General features: G+C 38.7%; 1 protein-coding gene across 2 annotated transcripts; it reads left to right on the top strand.

The window, feature by feature from the left end:
• Window positions 1-16,413: 16,413 nt before the first annotated feature.
• Window positions 16,414-22,345, top strand: LOC131795550 (beta-1,3-galactosyltransferase 5-like). 2 transcript variants are annotated; one of them, XM_059113133.2, is made up of 3 exons: window positions 16,414-16,511; window positions 19,520-19,637; window positions 20,768-22,345. In XM_059113133.2, the coding sequence occupies exon 3, from the start codon at window positions 20,829-20,831 to the stop codon at window positions 21,834-21,836; it is 1,008 nt and encodes a 335-aa protein (XP_058969116.2). In that variant the 5' UTR covers window positions 16,414-16,511; window positions 19,520-19,637; window positions 20,768-20,828; the 3' UTR covers window positions 21,837-22,345. The 2 variants fall into 2 exon arrangements, with proteins under 2 accessions (XP_058969116.2, XP_066019412.1); XM_066163315.1 differs by lacking the exon at window positions 19,520-19,637 and having other exon boundaries at window positions 16,418-16,511.
• Window positions 22,346-24,222: the final 1,877 nt, after the last annotated feature.

Below are 24,222 nucleotides of genomic sequence, written 5' to 3'. Positions count from 1 at the left end.
ACTGCAATCTTGGACCTATTAATTGTTCTTTTTAACACTCAACGTATTCAATACTATTTCAACCCTGAACAACCTTGCAAAATATTTTGATCACTGGAAACCCTGCCGTACCCTTCTTGTTGTATCAGTCGGAGCTGAAAATGGTCGCACTGTTGATTTCCTGTTTGGTAAGACCAACAGTTCTTCCTCTGTGGGGCACTCTGGTTCAGGCAGCACTCTGGCTTGACGTAACTTGCTCCTCCTGAGACAAGTAGAAATGAAAATGGTTTGTGGTGGAAATGCATGAACGCTCATTCCATTTGTGATTCAAGGGTGCATTTTCATTTGTGGATTATTTGTGCATCGCTTTATTGAACTGAGAAACTGGCAAAGGGTTCCAGAATCAGTTACCTGTAAAATGCAACAATCACTATCAGTCCGGCAAGCAAACACAGGCCCACCAAGACATACGGAAGGAAGCTAGGATAGTGAGTCTGCCTGGTGGTTGGTTGGACTGTGATCGTCCTAATGATACTGGAACTAGCGGACGACGGTTTTGCTGGGGAAGGATTTGGTTGGTCCCAACCAATCTCCTTGACAGTCACAATCTTTGCGTCAAGATTCTTCTCCAAAGGCGTTTTGCTCTCCAAAATTATTCGTTTGAGTACAACAGATTGCAAGTATCCTTGAAAAGAATGAAATACAAGAAAGAAAAAAAAACGTAGATGTCTTTTTCTAATCCTCGTCTCAGGACGAGATAACAGAGATTATTCCATGGAAAGGGCTTGTACAATTTTTATTCGTTGCGATGCATAAAAAAAAAAAAAACGACCAAGTGGGCGCAGCAAACGAGCGAGTTTTTTCATGCATCGCAACGAGTGAAAACTTGTGCAAGCATTTTTTTGGTAATCATGTTTTCGTTTCATTCCTACTGAGAAATGACCGACACATTTCAAAGATTTGAAGGGAACGACTGTGAAATTATATCGTTCGTCCAGTCAAAGACACGAACATTAACACTTGACAGTATAAATCTCAGTATGTGTGAAATAAATAGTTTTTTCACATAGAATATATACCTCAAAGGAGCAGATACACGCAAGAACATCATGAATTTTTGCGTGGGGGAATGCAATGCAACCGAAAAAAAGTCATTACTACAGACAGCATAGAATAGTAAAAACCCATCAATGAGCAATTTCTACACCTGCGACGCAAACAAAAAGAGGTATTATAATCTAAGGCACAATTATAACTGGACCTCACCTGAGCCGGGTACATGTGGTACGTTCATGGGAATCTTCACTTTACATCGGACGTAGACTTTCCCGTCTAAGCCATGCACAACTTTCAAAACGACATGTGACATGTTAAATACCGTTCTTGAGGAAAACAAACAAACAAAAAAAAAACAATAGTGACAGGAATATATCTGTAAAATATATCAGAAAATTTATTTTGTCATGTGTGTATCACAGGCAAGATAGAGCAACTTTCTATTGAGCGTCAAAAGTAATCTTGGATTGCTTTGCTTTTGCTTTACTTCGCTCTGTGATTGGTTCAGAAAACTCGCGCCACTCTCTCTCAACCAATCAGATGCAAAACTAAAATCAATCGCCACTTGGTCACCCGCGTCTTCCCGCGGTCTCGGTAATTTGTTTGTTTTTAATATGAGTTGTCATTGCGGGCTCCGAAGGTTTTTCATCTTTCTTCTGATCTGTCGTTGTGATCACTTTGGTGTTGTTTTTACGACAACCAAACGACAAGCACTCCAAGCAACAACAGATCGTTGCCTACCCTAAATTATAAGTTACTAATACCGTCTTGAATTCCAAGACATCACAGCTTATTTCGTTACCTGTTTAAGGTTGCGTTCGTAGTAATTTGACATGGTCGTAAATGCTTCATACAGAATTTATTGATAGTACTAATCAACTCTAGTTTAACTTGTTCCTCACTTTCTCTTGTCCACTGCAAAAGAAAACATATGAAATGATATACAATTATCGTAAAAGGGTTGATACAGTGCGTGCATGTGCGGAAACCCTAAAAACAGTTGAAGTGATGTAGAATCTAGTAAGGACAGTAAGTAAAAGAGGAAAGGTAAGGATATGAGAAAATGGGAGAGAGAGGAGATGAGAAAAGGCGAAGAGACTGTTGGAGGAGGTGGAAGATAACTGAGATAATACGAGCGCCCTGATTGGTCGAAAATCTATGATTCGTTAATTGCACCGGTAAACCCAAGGAAAATGGAAAAATACGGTGTTTTGTTTTATAATAGCACGTACACCGCACTTTCTATCGCTTTAGCGGTGCAATAAGAAGAATACTCGAAAAGTTTGAAATTTACTTGCCCCTGGCTCGTGATTTACACTTTTTTCGTGTTCTCGTGCGTTCCACTTCTTAGATAAATACTGAGCTTCGAGTTTAATGACTACAGTAAGACCTCTTCTTGTGGAAATTAAAGTATCTGTCACTCTTTTGTCAGTCTGGATAGCTGGTTCACTGTCGAGGTCGGATCGCAAATTTTGTCCCAAACTAAACGCCGAGTAAAAGGAGTGCTCTAGAAGCTGTCAATGGCATGCTACTATTTTTATTCACAAGATAAGCATTACCATCACTTTCAATCACTCGATACTCTTAGAAAAAAAGTGATTAAAGAAAAATAATTACTTACATTGTACCCAGGTCTCATTTCAATTTCTACGCCATTTTTTGGACGGCCTGCACTTGGGCTGGGATTCATCGAGAATGTGGGATTGAAAAACAGCGAGAAAGTGGGACTGGGAACCAGCACGAAAGTAGGATTTTGATCAAGCGAGGATGTAAGACTGGGAACATAATGGAAAGTCGATGCACATGTGGTCGGCGATGTAGTAGAGAAAGATATGGAAGCATGCGCAAGTATTTGAATGAGAAACGTGGAGGATGGGGATAAAAATGGTGATTTTGATGAAGAGGTTGTTGATAATGATGAAAGCGAAGACAGAGTTGATGACAGATTTGATTGTAGCGTTGGTGTTGAATGACTGGACCAAACATGAACAGCCAAAATACTCTTCTTTATAGAGTCATTTTGGGTGAGCGATGAAGTTGAGAACTGTAGACGCGTTTCAAATGTCTCATGACTGGTGCTCACTGGGCCTTCAGTTAAAGGATGAGAGGTTGAAGAACGGAGTGAAGGCGTCTGTATCGCAGTTAAATAACTTCTCGATAAAGGAGTGAGATTCGCTGCAGATTGTTTTGTGGTAGTTAGTGTGGTATACTTCGTCATCTCAGGTGTTGGTATAGATGTCCTCACTTTTAATGTTAGAGAGCTTTGAGGGGAGATTTGCTCTGTTGTAGACTTGAACCAGCTTGATTCACAAGACGGAAAAGGACAAACTGAAAACAAACAAAGTTATAAATAATTCAAATACATTATTTTCTACCTTACTAAGAGTGGTTTTGTCACAGCTCAAGGGCCGATTCCTCCACTTTTATTACGGGAAAGTAAAAAAGACTTTTATAGGAAATGTCCCATTATGCTCCTTGGTTCCATAAGACACCGTTGTAGGACCCTTCCCCCCCCTCCCCCCCCCCCCCCATTTCTAAGTTACACTCAGGAAAAAATGTTAACTTTGCATCGCCACTTTAAGAGATCCATTACCTTGTGTACAGTTATCCCCAGTCCACCCATCTAGGCAGAATTTCTCTCCACTGACAGGATCACAAGAGTAGTGTCCTGAGGAGTCATTCCTAGGAGCACACACCTTCTTCTTCTTTACACAATCCGTTGAAGGATCATACCATCCTTCGTCACACTCCTTCCGCCCGGCAGTATAGTTACAGTGGTAGTGACCAAGACTATCGTTACGTGACACACAATACATTCCACAGTCGGGTACCAGATAACTGGTGGCACAATGTAGCGTGACTATCACGGTCATACACGACCGTTTACCGCATAACGTCTTTATTTCTTGTGTGTCAAATTTTGGATCCGGATCAGCGTCACGAGTTATCGTTAAAGTGTACTTGTCCACAAAATCATGAAGTTTTCCAACGATCTGACTACCGTCGTCATCCCAGACTTCCACCACAACAGTACTTCCCTGGGAAAAAAAAGAAAATACTCAGAATAAAACTAGAGAAAACACCATTAGATTGGAAAATAAAAGAACCAGCCATCGTTTACCCACCGTTGATAACACGTATGCTAACTGAGGCAGTCTCTGAGATCTCCAGGCATGGTAAAGTGTTTCTCCAAGAGAATATCAACTGTTGCTATTCTGTTGGTTTCTCATGTTTGTTTTTCTAGCGTGAATGTGCAAAACTCAGACTATAAGGCAAATGATCACTTATTAAGATTACAACTTAACTCTCGTCCCAAATCCCCCGAAGCTCGGTGTTGAACAGCCAAACAAAAAAAATCAAAACGACTAATCAGGACAAAAAAGAATATCACGAGGTGCCTTTGACAGCTCAGGGTAAAAAAGAAAAAACGAGACGCGAATGTCTTTATAGCCTTGAGAACTTAGCAACTCCTGCTCTCTTCCATCTGATAGTATCTGACATCTGTTCAACAAAATGATTCCCTGTTGCCGAAAGTTTGCTAAGTAATAGAGCGGCGCAGCCAAGTATGCCACTGAAATTCTTGCCAAATTTTTGACGTCTTATATATCTTCTGTGATCTTCTGCCGAACAAATATATGGCAACATTGAATCTTCATCTTGGTTTTACATAAGAAAGAGAGAAAACGTTCCTCAAAGTGACGTCATCAATTGTCTGTCCTCAAAATTATCAAAAGTAAGAACAACTGAAAATGCGTGTATTATTCAGCTTATTAAATAGATAATATTTGGACCCGACATCTGTTTCGTAGTTGTAATAAATTGTAACAAGGCTGTCATGAGTTCTCTAGACAGATCACTGATTGAAACAACGTAAAAGAAGTCACACCCGGTTAAAAAAACATTGGGCCCAATTAAAATCTGCTCCACCTTCTGTTAAGGGTTTGTACCTGCCAAGAAGAGAAGTTGTATGTCAGCGGATTTTGCAAATTCGTTCCCAGACTAGCTCCAACGCCAGGGAAACTAAAGTCGTCATCCCCGAGTACTTTTGTCTCGGTAGAACCGAGATTACAGGTATTCAGAGAACCAAGTGCAGTGACACAGAATTTAAAATAATTTTCACACTGATCGAGGCACCAACCCACAGTGTCACAGCATTCTCCGTTGAATAACGTACTGCCAGGGTTTTTGTAATTAACCAGTTTGATTGATAACAGTCCCCAACCACAGCAATAGCCCTGAAATTAATTATAACGACAACTCGTTAGAATCTCGTCAGAATAAGAGTCAACCCAGGCGAAAGTAATCACAAAAGCCGGTCATAATAGTCAGCAATTATTGACTGGCCTCAAGGGAAACAGTGAGTTTTGTTTCCTTGAGATCTTCATGGGAGTTCCTGAGCGAAAACGTAATTAAGTAGGTAGCTGAAACACTAAAAAATATCAGAAAGAGCTAAGAATTCAAGGTAAAAACAAGCAAACTAGAGCAAGCACGGGAAAACGCAAGTGACATAGTAACGATGGTCTTAACTTTTCCTCTGATTGGTTGAGAGTTTTGCGCAACGAAACAATTACAAGGCAAAGTGAAACAGAATCGACGCCGTCTCGAATGACTCCCGACACTCATTTGCAAATTGCTCAATACCATCAGCTATGTTCAATAAAACATAATTATTAATAATCACTCGAAAAAAATGACTGCCGCAATTAAAGAGGAAAATAACAAGGAAAATGATTCTAAGAGCAGCTAATTCGCGTAATTCGTGATCCAAATAGTGCCTACCGAAAATGAAGCTTGAATTATGCGAGTAAGGATTTATCCGCATTTTTCTGAATGCTCATCGGTCAAGAACTCGTTAATCAATTGAAAACAGTAGAAAAAGTTCGAATTGAGCGCTGAAAGTTTAAATTAATTGTTAATGCACCATCAACAAGAAGTACAATGATTTTCGTGCAATTTAGAATCATGATGAACATTTGATAAAATTTCAGTCTACAAATTGCGCTCGCGCTACAGGCTCCAGTTATGCTCTGGGTATTTGACAAACGTATGCTCGCGAACGTAAACCCTATTTTATGAAACTGCAGAAAAATATTTGTAATCCTCTGTTCTAATTTGCGTTATTCAGCTATATCGAGTTCACGCAATCCCACAAAGTTGAAAGCTGTGTGAGGCCTCTTTTCGTAATTATTGGTGATTGTATTTCAATAAAATTTTGAAAAAAATTGATAAAAATTCACATAAGGATTACTCAAGGGAGTGCAAAATTGATCAGTAGGGTACAAAACTTAAAGCCGAAAGGTTATGGAGAACAAAGACGTGGCGAATATCAGTCAGTTTGGGATGACCTCGGCCTAGAGGTAAAGGTCGACTGGCCTATAGACGGCAACTATTCTGCGCCTAGATCGAGTAAAATTTTTCATTTTTTTTTAACAACTAAGTACATCTTATTATCTAGTTTTTCAACAGTCTCTTGGTTCATGGTCAACAATCGTAAGTAGTTTGATTTCTACATTCAGGGCTCCGTGAGTGCTTGTCTAAAAGTGAAGCTCGTAAGGTTTATGAAAAGAGAGATCATATATTACATCTATGCTTGGCCCACACTACATAAAACATGTTGTATTTTGAAAGCGATCGAAAAGAGTAGAGAATATTAATTGAAAACCGTTGTTTTGGCTCAGAGTTACGATGACCAAAATGTAAATACTGTGTTAAGAATTAACTTCTCCTCTTGCGTGCGAGATGGTATCAAGTGTGTATTCGTTGAAGAAGCTTACCGTCAACATTACTAGTAGAGTAGAAATGGCTGTTATGAACATCATGAGAATCTCGCATAGAGTCCAGTAACTCCTGCATTTGGTCGAGTCGTTAAATAAACTTTCCTAACTGTTCACGTGGATCCGAAACATGTTGCTAAATTCAACTTCTTCACAGAAATTACGATGATTGATTGATGCTATTGTTCCAAATACTCTGTTGTATTTAAAACACATATTATGACCGACACAAGAACAGGAACCTGACACCGACAGTAATTACGAAACAGTGCGTTATTTGTTTTCGTGAAAGGCGTTGGTTAAGAAAATGCAGGATGAATTGTCTTTCATCACCGAAACGAGAAATGACTCACACGATTTCCCGATAAAGAGTTGATTAAGAAATGATAGCCTACGTGAAACCCTCATGACTCCTCCTAACCCTTCACATCCTAATATCAGTATGCATATTCTCCATACTGTTCATCATAAATTTCATGGTGCTGACAAGGAGAATTTGTTTAACAATCAAGAGCTTCTTTAGTTGTTGATCATTCCTTTATTCTTATGACCTTATGTGTGATTCAGACGAGATTTTGTAAGGAGAAATTACATGTTAGTCACCCGCAGAATGCACCGGAGAGAAAAAAATATGTCTGGGTGCTCCAACCCCTTTTCGTAATCGGTTTGGACCAAGCTACGATTGAAAAAACTTGGACCGGCTATACGCAACACAAAATAACTTGGTTATTAGTAACACCCGTTGCCTGAATATCAAGCGGTCTTCCTATCATAAATAACATTGGGTATGCAAAAGTAATTATTGCACTTAAGCTTTCTATCATTTGTCAATAAAACGACATTATTGCATCTTTTTATGTGGTAATTACTCAGGACAACAGGTCCAAACCAGAATGAAAATCGGTATGATGAAGCCCTCGACCCCATCAACCAGACTGTGGGTATGTTGCGGGGAGACAATACTTCAAAAATGTTATAGAGAAGCAACCCTCCTAAGCAAAATTCAACGTCAACTTGTGCCAAGAACTATTTCTTCTCGAAGCACCTGAAGTAGTGCCGCAGGTTCCGTAGCTGGAAGCTCGACAGAAATCGCCAAACTTTTCCCCAGTTTCATGAGAGCAGAATGGTCAGAATGGAGTCTTAATCAGTGAAAACCACAGCAAAGGGGACGTCGTATCAGTTTTACAAGCCTATAACGTTTCGTGGACGCATACGTTTGTTTGTTTATCTAAAAAAGGTTACAGTTACGTCCTATCCCGAGACGAGAAGAGAGTAGAGGTGAGAAAAGGGCATAGTTAGTCACGAGAATGGTCCATCTGAGCATGTGAGAAGGACACCAAAAGATAACGCTCCGAAATTAAAAAAATATGCGAGGTGCACTTGAGAAACTACTTTCGTCTAGTGCCAGAATAAACTGGAGTTGGTACCCATCCCACTTTTCGGGTATTCGGTACCCTTTCCTAACCCTTTACACCCTAACATTGTTATTCATATTCTCCAAACTGTTCTCTGTACATTTACCAAGGTGCTAAGAAAGAAAATTTGTCAAAAAATCAAGATTTTCATTAGTTGGTGATTCAAGATTTCCCTTATTCTCATGACATTACTGTGTGATTCAGTTGTGATATTGTAAGGAGAAATTAGATGCTAGTCACTCTTAGGGTTAAAGGGTCAAGAAAACCCAGGGGCAGGCGATCGGGTACGTTAGACCACTTCTACAGAGCTTCGATGTTGACGCCTTCGCGACGTTGAAAGGAATGACAAGGACACATCCAAACCAGTTTCCAGAGTCTGTAATCTCCCTAATCATTCTTGGGTAATGTTTACCTGAGGGTTACTTTTAATCACTTCTATACCCTCCTGGGTAGTGTAAACCTGACGGTTATTTTTAATTATTTTCTTCTATACCCTCCTGGGTAGTGTATACCGGAGGGTTATTTTTAATATCTTCTATACCCTCCTGGGTAGTGAATACCTGAAGGTTGATTTTTAATCTCTCCTATATCCTCTTGGGTAGTGTACAGCTGAGAGTTATTTTTAATACCTTCTAAATCCTCTTGGGTAGTGTATACCTGAGGGTTATTTTTAATATCTTCTATACCTACTAAGATAGTGTATACCTGAGGGTTTCTTTCCATCTCTTCTATACCCTCCTGGGTAGTGTATACCGGAGGGTTATTATTATTATCTTCTATACCCTCTTGAGTAGTGTATACCCGAGGGTTATTTTTAATCTCTTCTATACCCTCCTGGGTAGTGTATACCTAAGGGTTATTTTTAATCTCTTCTATACCCTCTTGGCTAGTGTATACCTGAGGGTTATTTTTAACCTCCTCCATAAACTCCTGGGTAGTGTATACCTGAGGGTTGATTTTTAGTCTCTTCTTTACCCTCTTGGGTAGTGTATACCGGAGGGTTACTTTTAATCTCTTCTATACCCTCTTGGGTAGTGTATACCCGAGGGTTATTTTTAATCTCTTCTATACCCTCTTAGGTAGTGTATACCTGAGGGTTATTTTTAATCTCCTCCATAAACTCCTGGGTAGTGTATACCTGAGGGTTGATTTTTAATCTCTTCTATACCCTCTTGGGTAGTGTATACCGGAGGGTTACTTTTAATCTCTTCTATACCCTCTTGGGTAGTGTATACCCGAGGGTTATTTTTAATCTCTTCTATACCCTCCTGGGTAGTGTATACCTGAGGGTTATTTTTAATCTCGTCCATAAACTCCTAGGTAGTGTGTACCTGAGGGTTGATTTTTTAATTGCACTATTGTGCAATATTCCTTCCCCGTTTCTTGATCACAATCGTTCTTAATATAATTTCAAGCCTTAATATAATTTCAAGTCTTCTTTCTTTGCGCGCGAGTTGGTTGGTGTGATCTTGGTGCAGAATTTGCCAACTTTAAATTAATAAAAGTAGATATAGATGTAGATGTAAATGAGATGTCACTATTGATCAACTTCAGGGAAATTTCTTTTCGTGTCAGCCCAAATGCCCACATGATGGTCAGTTGCAACAACCATAATTTTCCCCTCTTTTTCATTAATGTTTTCCATACAGCGTTTAAAACCCTCTCTTTCCATACAATACAATACAATACAATAAGAGTTTATTGTGAAAATACACTTAGCTACAATAATGGTGTGCTCTCACATACGGAACCGAAATCGGGGTCTGTGAAAGCACGCCAGCTAATTTACAGGTATTCCGCGAACACAATAAAGTTAAGATTTAAAAAAAAAAAAAAAAAAAAAAAAAAACTAGATATGGAATATTCTATAATTTAAAATTATAACAACAAAATCTTAATAAGTATATCTCATATCTAAATAAATACTAAATTCAATAAAAAAGCGTCGAAATTATGGCATTATGGCATTAAACCATGGCATTGCTATAATTTTCTTCACTGACCTGAACGATCTTGAAGTCAACAATCTTATCAGTTTTCTGATCAATCATAGTATATGTCCCATATTTTGCATTGTGGCCAGGACTGTCACAGCGCTCACCCCCTGAAAGCCACAGTTCTCGCCCCCTAGCTCAGAAAAAGTGGAATTTTGTTCTTTAAACCAGAACTCATTGATTACAAGTGTTTTCTCACTGAAAATTTTCAAATTTAAGATATCTGCTAAATATGCTACTTTTGTAAAGGTAGAGCCACTGAGCAAAATAGATGATGACAGCAACAAATTTCCAGCTGTCATCCCCTCAAGCATTGGCTGGCTTTGCCAGGAGTACTCATGATTATTCATACATTGGCTTCCTTGTGTGGATTGGTTCCTCTTAATCACAGCTGTACCACACTCAGGACAATACAATGTATTTGGTATCACCCTGTGGCTTTTCGCATTTTATTTCCCCTTGGTGTTCGCTGCATGCTCTTCGATTCCTCAACTAGGTTGTGCAGTTACAGAGGCTATATACTATAACAGAAAAAATATTAACTCTGTTATGGTATGGGTTAGAGACCCTTTGAGAGAATGAAAAATGTAGGTATAGGGGATAAACTATGCTACCATATGGTTACAGCAAATGATTCAATGGGATTTTCTTGGAAAATATAACACCTGACCCTGCCCTCCATTGGTTGAAAGCCTGCAGTGGTTTTAACTTAAAATTTCCAGTTGTATTAAGTTTTTATTCGCATAGAAGTAAAGAAGGTTAAAAAAAATTCATTGTTTAAAGAATAATATCCACAATTTATATATAGTCTATTTGTACTAATTTTGTTCACCTGCTGGTTAACAAGGGACAGTTAAAATGTTCCTAGAATTAAAGAATAATCACTTCATTCTGAAACAATTTAATTTTGCTTACCTACTGGTCAAAAATTTTCAGGAGAGACAAAGTACAAAGATTACTCAGAAAAAAAAAACATGAAACTAGAATATTGTTTTGCTTAAGGAGAAGAAATACTTTTCTGTGAAAATTTAATGTTTCTCTATGGAACCTATTCGGGTGATATCCCTTAAGATATAATTGTTATTGCCCCCAAACAGCATTCACCTTTCAATTTTTTTATCAATCATGCATAAGTGATGAGCAGCTCTAAGAGTTTGCAACAACCCAAAAAAAAAACGTGGGTATCGCACCTGGTTTTAGCGTAGATCTGGGTTTCAAACAAAGAATTTCTGCTTTCAAGTCTCGTACGTAGCACTCAGGTGTAAAATGTTCTGAGAACAGCCTGGAGTTTTTCGAAAAGACCAGATCCGCTCGTGAGATCTTTGCCAGACACTGTGATCGTAGAGCTTCATCCCTCGGAAAGCAATGGTAGGATATACCAGTTGTGTACCTCGAGTCGTTGTTACAATCGATTTCGCCAACGAGTGATTTCGCCAATGTCACGTTCGCCAACGCGATGAGTCGCTTCGCCAACGTCCTACTGGTCACTTCGCCAACGCCATATATCTAGCAATAACTTAATAATAACTTAGTAAAAAGAGTGCTTACTGATGTTACGAGAAAATTCATTGATTTTCCCGTGTGTGTTATTCGGTACATATTCATTCGTAAACTTTCACATTTAACCATTTCAAGTCCTTTCATTTTAATAAATCAAAAAAATGCATGAAAAACCACAGTAGCTTTTGAATAGATTTTTGTTGTTACTCGCTTTCATCATATGCACCTGCTTGTCGGCACTTTTGTTATTTATTACATGGTTTTTTTAGGTAAATATAAGTGTTAATGGTCTTTCTGGAAACATTGGTTTTCATGGTAGATAGCAGCTGAGTTTATACTCGTAACTTTAATTTCTTTTCATGCGATGGTTTCCAAGCCAATCTTGCATGGGTAAGCAGAAACTTTTAATTGCTTTTCCGTTTTTTATTTCCTAAGCTGCGCTACTGCAATTATTAAGATAGGTATTATTTTCCATACCAGAGCTGTAAATTCGCACCTAAGTTTCCTACTTTAATGGCATAGAGTTTATTGCATCCGTCTTTTTAATTTTGAGGTTCTTTCCGTCGTAGAAACAGATGGAATATTTAAGTAGTTTTCGTTTAACTTCAAAGAGACTTTTTTCCGCTCCTTTGTGTCCTTATTCAAATATTGCGATTTGTGTAACAATAGCACTTCACACCAGTTACTTCTTAAGCAAGTACCTTGTACAGCTTTGATGATTACAAACTAGAGTATGCTAGAGGTCATGTCGCTTGTTGGCCTGACCTAAAATAAAAGTACTGTGGAACCAAAGATCGTCTTATCCTTGACGTCCGTATAAGCTCGCTCGAAGCAGATCTCCGTGTACCAGGAAATCGTGACGAGTTTCCGTTCTAGCTGCCGAGTCGTCTCTACCGAGTTATTTCCCCCAGTTGTAATTGTGCCGTCCGCGAAAATTCAGTCCTCCAGTTTGGGCGAAAACTTATCGTCACACTGATGCTTCGGATGTAATGCTGATACTTGGGTCAGAACATTTTTAAGTTAATGCTAGTTTCGCTTGGCTGACTTCCAAACAATTTGCATATTTTTCACAGATCCAGAAAAAGCCGGCATGTGAGCACTAACATTGCGGTAATTTCAAACTGTTGAATAACAAACTCCGATGGCTTCCAAATGCGTTCCAAAAATGTATAACTCAAAATTTTACTTGAAAAATGCGTTACGATGTGAATTAATGATTTACCATTTTTCAGAAGCAATCAGAGTTTTAAAAATTGAACTGTAATCAGGATATGACATAGTGAGAAAGGTAAAAAAACGTTCTCTAGTTAAAAAGGTTTTAAAATATGAGCTTTCGGCTATTATACTATAGCCTTTAACGAATGTAAAAAATATAAGCGCGTGAATGGAAATATATACAGGGGAGGGTGTGAAAAAGTACAATAGAAGAGCGAAAAGCTAAAAAATGGACAATAGAACAAAATCGAATTACAGTAAGATAGAATATTGTCTTGGTGACGGTTTAGAGTTATTGTCGGCGCAGACTTTCATCACATGACATGACACCTAATCGCTCTGCTTTCATGAATCAATCGTTTGCTTCTTCTAGAGACGTAAGCTTGGGCCGCCTGAGATAGGACAGGAAACTATCAGCGCCCCACGGTAAGTCGATTTTTAATAATAATTTCTACTAAAAATGAAATTTGCTTGTGGCTGATCTTACCGCCACTGAGTCAAAGAGCTTGTTGTATCTACAGCTTTACAACTTACCGTCAGCTTTGAAGAGCGTCCACCATCATCTGCATGAAATTGTCTCACTTCGCTATCCTGGAAGTATTTTAGTGGATTTTTTTTAATCATGAACGGGCCTCCTATTATGAGCACAGTTTAAAAGTTAGAAAGTTTCGCTTTTCTTATTACATTACGGCAGTTAGCGAGGGGAGAAATCGCATGTCATGTGATGAAATGAGTAATTTACACTTGAAAAAGAGCGATGTTTTTTTTAATGCGATGTTTTTTTTAATACGCAGTGACTAACTGCCCGGTAGCCGGGAACGGTCTCAAACAGACTAAATGCCCGGCATTTTTGGAGTCGCTTGACATTTCTTAACAAACGTCTGATACTCTTAAGAAGTTTGAAAGAACCTTTCGGTGGAAGTTCAGGGCGTGAAATTAATTTTTTTTTCTGATAGCCACTTGGCTCCTAAACCCATCAAAGTGGTAGCCAATTAAAGAAAAGTCGGTCGCCATTTTGAAAGACAAACAAAACCTTTTTTTTACGTTGTCATCGTTCTAGAAATTAAGTTAGGGAAAAGATCTTTAACGTGCTACAAAGGGGACACTAGGATGGATGATATGCAATGTTTAAGCTCACCTAAATCCAAGATGGCGTCTAGTTATCGATCGAGATGCATCTGCTGCGTCTTGGAAACAAACTTAACGAGGAAGTTTGCCGCGGATTTGTCTTTGCAAATCCTTTTAATTCACTATATCTCTAGGTAAGGTTATGATGAAACATTCTAGTCGCCAATTTGGCGACTAATTTTCAGGATTTGGTCACCAAAGTGAAAAATGTAGTCGCATTGGCGCCTGGGTATCCGGTCACTTCGCAAACGTGTCACTTCGCAAACTGTCAGTTCGCAAACGTCCTCGGTCGATTCGCAAACGCATCCCAGTCGATTCGCAAACGTAATATGAATCAACGAAAATCAACAGAAGAGAATCACGTTACTTTTAATCATTATAAATGATGAATTGATTACGTGACTCGACTGATCGACGAGCAATGTAGAAAAATACACGCACAGTATCACTTTATTAAACCACTAAATGATCTACTAAACTATTCTCCAGTATTTACAAATATTTACAAATGTGATGGTTTCTGTGTGATTGACGACAACCGTGTAAGCTGGAACGCACGAAGTGAAGACAGGGTATTGAATACATATCCAAGATAGATGTAGAAGAGGAACAAGACACAAATTTACATCTATCTATGCTTCGATCGAAACCGCCTTAGAGTTGTTGAAGAATTAGACTTATTAACTGCTAAACGCTAATAATAATGTACAACTACTTAGTTTTGCACAGCAACAAGAAATGTATTTGATTTGAAGGCAATAACAGTCCCAAAGAAAGAACACTGTGTCGGAGGAAAAGGAGGATTGCAATGCCGTCCCAAGCGTAACAAGTCGCGTAGCAACAGAAGCAAACAAAACCCAAACTCCAACGGGTGATAAATGTGAAACCATGAAATTGCACAATTAGCAATAATATTTCATAAATATAGTGCATAACTCTGTATGAAGAATGGAAGTGTAATTATAAACTAAACTTAACTATTAGACTCTCGATTTGTTACTTATAAAGAAAAACCATGCAACAGCACCCATCAATCTACCCATCACATCTCTAAACTTCACAAATGTGCCAGTTCGCCGACATCAGAAATTAGAGTATTTGTGGGAGTTTATGGCATTCTCTTTTCTCATCCGAAAAATCAAATAAATAACTGCTCCATATGATATATCTTTCAAGTATTGTTTGTCTAAAAAGATTCTTTCTGAGTTTTTTTTTTTGATCGAAGGTTAAGTATCTTCGAATACCGGTCACTTCGCAAACGTATCTTCGATGTCCGTTTTTAAATATCTCGGCTAATACTGGACCAATTTCGGCAAAAAACGGCTTATTTTAAAGATCGTGTTAAACCAAATTGTTTTGAATCTGTCATTGTGACGCGCCATAAGAAAAATAGTATGATATCCGTGTCCAAAAATCCATTAAGTTCAAATTTGGTGGACGCCATTTCTATTGTTACGTCGAAAACAATACGCTTCGAAGTCTTTTGTGCACAATTGATGTGATATTGATGTCATGATTACGATTGGCAATTAGTCCAGAACAATAGATGCCAGTACTGTAAACAGATCAATTAACTTTTCCCTCCCAAAAGAATGCTTTCACATGTGTCAAAGTAACCAATAAGCAGGTTTTCATTGAATTTTTCGATCCGCTAGACGGGTATATAAGGGGCTACCTTGAAGCCCATTTCTTACCATTATTCAACCATTCAACTCAATACGAGCATACTTTTAAAATGTCTTCAGTGTATCTTTGTTTATCGTGTGATCGTCCTGTCACCACAAGGCAACAGGCCTTGCTGTGTGACAGCTGTGGCAACTGGTGCCATAGAACTTGTGGAACGGGAATAAGCCGGGACCAATACCGATCAGCTGTTAGATTGGATCAAAGCATTGATTGGAAATGCATGATCTGTTCAGTGGATTTTAATCCAAATTTGTCGCAAAGTACACCTGCGTATGGTAAGTACATTTTTTCCAACAACTAAGTAAAGTAAATGACCGGCTTGAGTTTTAGATAATGCATAATTATTTTGTAAGACTTATTTTTATTTACTCCTAGTGATGTAAGCATTTCTATAAATAAAATATTTGGTAGCAAGTCCCGTTGCCTCTTTCTTATACAAGTAGTGACTATTATTTTTCAAGTGCATGTGAGTTAGCAAATCCGGAGTCAGTTTCAATTATTTAGTACTAAAATACTACAACGAATACTTACCAGATAAATGGGCGAAATATGAGTTCCAGTGCAGTTCCAGTGACAATATTGACATAGTGTAATGATTAATGTGTAATAGTTAACCATGATTGTGTAACTTCCGTTGGGTTATGAGATGCAAATAGCTCAGCAGATCAATTTTCTTAATCGAGCGACGAGATAACACGTGGGAATATAGTAGCGTTGATTACTCGAAAGAAACCGAAAGAAAAGAGTTAAGATTGGAGAAAGAGGTATGATTTGTAGTTGTAATTTGTATTAATCTATTTAGTTATAGTATTTCTCTTATATTATTGCTCGTGATTAGTGTTATTTTGTGACTTTCTAGTACCGTGATACACCCCCTTTTGCGTTGTTATTGTACAATCGATGTTCTGTACGAATTATAGTAATAGGCTTTTCGTTGTAATTATCCTTTCAGTTTTTACGTAATCAAGTAAATCAAGAAATTAAAGAGCTTTGATCGATACGAGTGGCTTACTTGGTTTCCGTATAAAGTCTTATCTAAATATCGCGTTCGGAGCAACGATGGAATGTCTCTAGATCCCTCCGTCCGCTACACATAGTTTCGAGAGTTTCGAGCTAAATGCATTGTTTGGTGGAATGTCTCTAGATCCCTCCGTCCGCTACACATAGTTTCGAGAGTTTCGAGCTAAATGCATTGTTTGGTGTACATGTACAGAAAGCAAACCGAGTTTAGCTGAAACCGTTTAGCTAAGATTTATCGCAAATATTCCAAGAAGTATTAATTACATGCGACTTGAATGCCGGCATGAGTTTCCAAACGGGAAAGTAAACGGATTAATGCTAATTCATTGCTATTTTCTCCGATAAAAGATGATAAAAAAACATCTTTCGAAGTTAAATCAACCTTTTTATAAATAATTTGAACACGTCTGCGAATCGACTGGGATCGCGACTACGTTCGCGAAGTGAACGGTATGCGATCGATCGATAACAAATCGTTTCATCGAACGAAACGTACCGATCTCCCGATGACTATATTCACATGAGTAAGGAAAGTCATCGTCTGATGTAAGATCACAGTAACGATAAGACATCAATAAGAAGGATAGAAAATAATGAAAAAGCAAGCTAGACATTGAGACACTTCGAGACACTGAGTTAGATAAGATTTATTGAAAAGATTCCAAGAAGTTGGATGCCTGCCGAGCTTCCAAAATGGCAAAAGTAAGCTTTCACGCTGATAAAACTTACTACATTACTTCTTCTTAATTTTATAACTTTCTTCGATAAAAGATTGTAAAGAAACATAATATGAAGTTATATCAACCTTTTTAAAAATAATTCGAAGACGTTTGCGAATCGACTTGGATGCGTTTGCGAAGTGACAAAGGACGTTTGCGAAGTGACAGTTTGCGAAGTGACACGTTTGCGAAGTGACCGGTATTCGGCGCCTGTATTAGGCGCAATTTCACGCCCTGCTAAGTTGCATAAAAATTCTTGACTGCCGGGCATTTAGTCTATTTGAGACCGTGCTCGTCGTCCGGGCATTTAGTCACAGCCTTATTGAGGCATGGTTGTTGTTGCTGGGAGAACACTTTGAGCGAGCCTTTTTTATGAACCTTAATTTTTTGTGAACAGTCAAGGTCAAGTACTGGATTTCTCGCTGAGGTCCAGTGTTTGCATAAAACCGCGGTTTGGGTAAGACCCGTTCAAACCAAGGCGCCGTGATTCTTAAATTAGGGACAAATAAAGTTTTTAAAAACAAGATGGGCTTGGATGAGCTTCGAAAGGTTCCACTCCACTAGGAATCGCCACAGTAGTCTCATACCGACTTTGAAAGTCAATGAGTACATTCGCTTTGTTGCATTAACTATTAACGACAGTGTATGCAAATTTCAGTATTCGCTTTAATGGCGTTCTGACGGAGAAGGCCTTTTTCCTTTAATGCGAACAACGAGCGCTTGAGAATTTAAACAGCTTTTCTAGACTGCTTTTTGTCTGGCTTGTTTAATATTTTTTTCTTCCCCTATGCATGGTTATAAGTAGCAGCAGACTCCATCACACCCGCCTCGTATCCAACCGAGGAAATCGTGTGTACCTGCTGATTATGAACAAATCTGGTTCCCAGTTCTACCTCAATAGTAGCCTAAGTTTAAGGTGCCTTCCGGATGCCACCGATTCCTTTTCCGATGCCTCTATTGTTTAATACAGCAGTAAAAGATATATGTGCCATCAACACTTTTGAAAAATTGCTTAACATTTTATTTAGCGAAGTATACTGTTGATATTTCGGCTTTACAACACTATTGTTTTCCGCAACTATAACTGATATGTCTCTATATGAAGTATTAAATTTGTTTCCCCGCTGACCACTCGTACTTCGGTCTTTTCTTCATCCCCCACTCGTCGCCCGTGATATAGTAACTCCCCTAGCTTTCTCGGGGCGGCCATGTTGTAAAGGCGGCAGAACAGAATTTAAAATTTTAAGAGACAGCATCGACTTATTCATTTCGGAATTAATGTAATGTAAATCTAATTCTCGACATGCCATCTCTATTCTCGCGCCCCGCTGTCCCAACTACATGTATTTTGGCAGGTTGGAATGCCAGAATTCGGAACCGGAACCTGAATACTCGGAATACCCGGAATTCCCCGAATGACCGTAAAATGATGAATTTAAAAATATTTATTTATTTATTTATTTATTTATTGTTTCGTAATATTTCAAAAATGCATTAGTTTCCGGGTCACGCAGATCTGAAAATTATAAAAATTATTTCATATGAGCGCAGCAGTCCGATTGTAGTGGCTACGAGTGCCTACGGCCTTCCTATAAAGAGGACACGGCAGGCACAAAAACCCACTTGAACGCAACAACACGTCCTTAATATTACCTTTAAAAAAAACCTGGGGGATCTTTTTGTAACTAAACGAACATTGCCATTTTACCATATTTTGCTCACTCAAAGTTCTCTACTAAATTACATGAAAAAAGGCTAATTATGAGCACATATGCATCATCAATGCTGCACCATGCTAAAAAATCCTCTGAGGCCGATACTTTTGGTGGACATACCTGCCAGATAGGTATTTGATATTTAACGCAATAGTTAGTATATAACAAAGGGGTTGTATATGAATTCACTCGAATAGGGTGCCTTCCGGAAAAATCGTCCTACGCGCACTACTTTTGAAGAAACCATAGAAAAAAAAAAAAACAATATATCATTGTAAAGCTTATAAAGTATAGATATCACAGTCTTTCTTTTGTTAGGCGTGCGAACTTCCATGTTGCCGGGAACCTCCAAACAAACTGGACAAAATCATTCAGCAGATAATGGGAGAACAAAGCGTGTGAGGCTTCAGTGTATGGGGCCATCACATTGGCAAAAGTGAGCGAGCATTGTTTCATTTTTTGCCCACTGTGCCTTCCTTCAAGGAAGGCCGTAGGCACTGTCATGCTGTCGTGTTAATTTGAGTCCGTAAACCCTCCCCAAGCCCCTCGCGGTTTTCAAAATGGTGGACTATCGTGAGACACTCCTAACGTCTCTCGTGACTCCTCCTGGTTCATCTTCGACACTGACCATCGCTTGATGAATCTCATCGAGTTTAGTTTCATCTTTGTTCTTGATTTCCCCTCTGCATTTCGACAATGTTATCGATTTGAAAGCTACGTCGTCAAACGTTCTCTCATTTGCGGTTTACTCGAACACATCAAACATATCCTTTGAAGAAGAATGCAACTTGGTAAGGGTAGGGCCTGCATGCAGCCCAGTCACCAACCTCTCCAGGGGTGGGTTGCAAATGGCTCTGTGTGAAAAGCTCGGGTGGTGGGAAGGGTAGGTTTTTGACTTATTACTCTTGGGGGATTTGCTTTTTGCAAAGAAGTGGACATCTTGGTCGAGTTATTATGAGGCTGGATTTTTTTGGCCTCTGTCCATTAATTTAGAGTTAGACCCATGCTTTGTGGCATCCCCGGGACTAGAAGGGCCTTCTAGTGAACTAGATCATTTCGGTTGGGGAAGTATTCAAGTTTGAGAGGTTTTTGTACGGATATTGACTTTAAGTTTGTTGTGTTTTTGCGTATGTTTTTGTGAATTCACTCAGATATATAAAGCTGTATTTTAAAACAACTACTACCCGTGATGATTTCGTGGATCGGTGAAAGCTTGGAAAATTATTCTTTATACAAGAGCTCAGGGCCTCATTTGAAACCTTTACATAATCACTTATTTCGCTGTCGTCTTGTACAGTCACTTAAAGACATCACTTGGTCAGTTCAAACTCGTTTTAAGTAAGGGGGGGGGGATTAAGGGTGTTCCTGTATTTTTTGTGTCCAAAATTGATCTGTTATCGGGTTCATCTTTACAAACATTCAACCCTATACCCTATATAAAGGATATTAGCGTGGTGGAGTGAAATTTCATTTAGGTAAAGGTTTTCTTGTTTTTTTTTGCTGCTGTCCTTGTTTTTGCTTTTGCAGCCTAGTAACTCACATTGATGACATTCCAATTATTTTTAGGTAAGGGGGTCCCGGATTTTTTAGAGGTGTGGCTTCGTGTAACCAGTGAAAGACTCCAGATATGTTTCGTAAACTGAGAAACTGTTTTGTCTGTTTCATATCGAAAATTCATAGAGGAAAGTTTAGAACCATTATTGTGGCATTGGCTGCCTTGGTAACAACCATCGTTTGTGGTACTCTAATAAGATTCCCTTCCGATGCTCCAATTCCCCGTCAGTCTGGACCAAGCCACGATTGTAAAATTTGGAAACAATCTCCACGGCATAAAACGACTTTGATAACAACGAAATCATGTTCAAGGAACTATTTTCTTCTCATCTTAGTGTCATCTGCACCTGCAAACCAAGGTAGAAGAAATCTAATTCGTCAAACCTGGGGCACTGACAATAACGTGTCTCCAAAGTGGAAGACATACTTTCTTATTGCGAAAACAGAGGATCAAACACATTCACGTTTTGTCGATAAGGAAGACGAAGTTTATGGAGACTTGATTCGCGCGGACTATTACGAGAATTACTGGAGACAGAGTTTTAAGATTATGATGGCCTTTGAGTGGGCATCGCGATATTGTAATTTTTCTTACATTTTGAAAGCAGACGACGATATCCTGGTTAATACCGCTGATTTAATTCTCTTTTTGCAAAAGGAATCAACTCCAGAAAAGAGACTTTTCTTGGGACAAATTCATCATAATCCTGGTGTACTTCGAGACGGTAAATGGAAAGTCAGCTACGAAGAGTACAACCACACTCACTATCCAGATTTCTGTAGTGGGGCTGGCTTTGTTATGACGTATGACGTTATCGAGTGCATTGTTCCCCTGTTTGATGTAATTAAGCCGTATAGGATGGACGATGTTTATGTAGGAATGCTTGCTCATGCCATTGGTGTGATAGCAGTGGGTCATAGAGGCTTCTTTATGCCGATTGATGATTATGACGACTGTAATTTTGTCCCAAACGTTCTTCTGCAGCACCGCGCGACTGGACAGTGTTTAATCAAACTTCATCATATTCATAAGAACGTCAAAGATTTCCTTTTCAATAGAAAACTGGGATCTTATTTTTAATTTGTTATTTCATACTTGACTTTGTTTATCTCCATATCTGAAGGACATTGGCGCGGTCAAGTAAAATTTGACAAATGTAAAAAGACTAAGACAAAAATCAAAGGCTCCCCAGAGATACCTCATGGTATGTCTTAATTCGTCAATTAAGAGGTGAGAACTCCAACCTTTTGTTATCTACTTCTAATATTGCGTGACCTACCCTTACACGATTATTAACTTTATAAGCAATAACTGGAGCACTAAAGTAAACCATATGTGGAGCACTAAAACTAAACCATATGTGTAATAACAAAATATATCTGGAGCACTAAAACTAAACCATATGTGTAATAACAAAATTCAAAAGATGAGGTTACAGAACAACCGTTATTCAAAAGTCAGATGAACAGACTTTCGCGAAGTACCGGCTAAAGCTACACATGAAAAAATTATAGTATTTTAGAGTATCATATGACGGTGCCACAATGGCTTTGACTGAGTTGCTCTCAAAATTAAAAACGGCAAAGGCTCGCGTGGGCATCGCAAAGATTCTATACGATTTCTTACCTTTTTCAATCATTACACCTTTTACACCCTAAAACCAGTATGCATATTCTCCATACTGCTCTCTATACGTTTCCTAGGTGCTGACGAGGAGAATTTGTTTACCAATCTAAATCTTCTTTCTTTAGTGATCGTTTCCTCTATTCTCATGACCTTAACATGTGATTCAGGGGTGGTACTGTAGGGAGAAATTTGATACTAGTCACTCTTGGGGTCACTCTTTTATTCTCATAACCTTAACATGTGATTCAGGGGTGGTACTGTAGGGAGAAATTTGATACTAGTCACTCTTGGGGTCACTCTTTTATTCTCATAACCTTAACGTGTGATTCAGGGGTGGTACTGTAGGGAGAAATTTGATACTAGTCACTCTTGGGGTCACTCTTTTATTCTCATAACCTTAACATGTGATTCAGGGGTGGTACTGTAGGGAGAAATTTGATACTAGTCACTCTTGGGGTCACTCTTTTATTCTCATAACCTTAACATGTGATTCAGGGGTGGTACTGTAGGGAGAAATTTGATACTAGTCACTCTTGGGGTCACTCTTTTATTCTCATAACCTTAACGTGTGATTCAGGGGTGGTACTGTAGGGAGAAATTTGATACTAGTCACTCTTGGGGTCACTCTTTTATTCTCATAACCTTAACGTGTGATTCAGGGGTGGTACTGTAGGGAGAAATTTGATACTAGTCACTCTTGGGGTCACTCTTTTATTCTCATAACCTTAACGTGTGATTCAGGGGTGGTACTGTAGGGAGAAATTTGATACTAGTCACTCTTGGGGTCACTCTTTTATTCTCATAACCTTAACGTGTGATTCAGGGGTGGTACTGTAGGGAGAAATTTGATACTAGTCACTCTTGGGGTCACTCTTTTATTCTCATAACCTTAACGTGTGATTCAGGGGTGGTACTGTAGGGAGAAATTTGATACTAGTCACTCTTGGGGTCACTCTTTTATTCTCATAACCTTAACGTGTGATTCAGGGGTGGTACTGTAGGGAGAAATTTGATACTAGTCACTCTTGGGGTCACTCTTTTATTCTCATAACCTTAACATGTGATTCAGGGGTGGTACTGTAGGGAGAAATTTGATACTAGTCACTCTTGGGGTCACTCTTTTATTCTCATAACCTTAACATGTGATTTAGGGGTGGTACTGTAGGGAGAAATTTGATACTAGTCACTCTTGGGGTCACTCTTTTATTCTCATAACCTTAACATGTGATTCAGGGGTGATACTGTAGGGAGAAATTTGATACTAGTCACTCTTGGGGTCACTCTTTTATTCTCATAACCTTAACATGTGATTTAGGGGTGGTACTGTAGGGAGAAATTTGATACTAGTCACTCTTGGGGTCACTCTTTTATTCTCATAACCTTAACATGTGATTTAGGGGTGGTACTGTAGGGAGAAATTTGATACTAGTCACTCTTGGGGTCACTCTTTTATTCTCATAACCTTAACATGTGATTCAGGGTGGTACTGTAGGGAGAAATTTGATACTAGTCACTCTTGGGGTCACTCTTTTATTCTCATAACCTTAAAATGTGATTTAGGGGTGGTACTGTAGGGAGAAATTTGATACTAGTCACTCTTGGGGTCACTCTTTTATTCTCATAACCTTAACATGTGATTTAGGGGTGGTACTGTAGGGAGAAATTTGATGCCAGTCACTCTTATTGTTTAAAGGGTTAACCATGTAAAGGGGCTTTCATTTTTCGTGCCGTTTATAAGAACATGCAGTTTTGAGGTAAATTCTAAAACTGATTGGACGTGTGAAATAGCTTTTTACTAGGAATAGAGAACGCAATAAAATACAATTCTAGCTTTGTTCAA

This window comes from Pocillopora verrucosa, chromosome 3, assembly GCF_036669915.1.
Source record: "Pocillopora verrucosa isolate sample1 chromosome 3, ASM3666991v2, whole genome shotgun sequence".
In the NCBI taxonomy this organism is placed as follows: Eukaryota; Metazoa; Cnidaria; class Anthozoa; order Scleractinia; family Pocilloporidae; genus Pocillopora; species Pocillopora verrucosa.
The sequence above is the reverse complement of the archived record's forward strand: the minus strand, read 5'-3'. Positions and strand labels throughout refer to the sequence as shown.

Excerpts from the sequence above, each read along its gene's own strand:
- LOC131795550 (XM_059113133.2), top strand. The coding sequence starts at position 20,829 with ATGTTTCGTAAACTGAGAAACTGTTTTGTCTGTTTCATATCGAAAATT.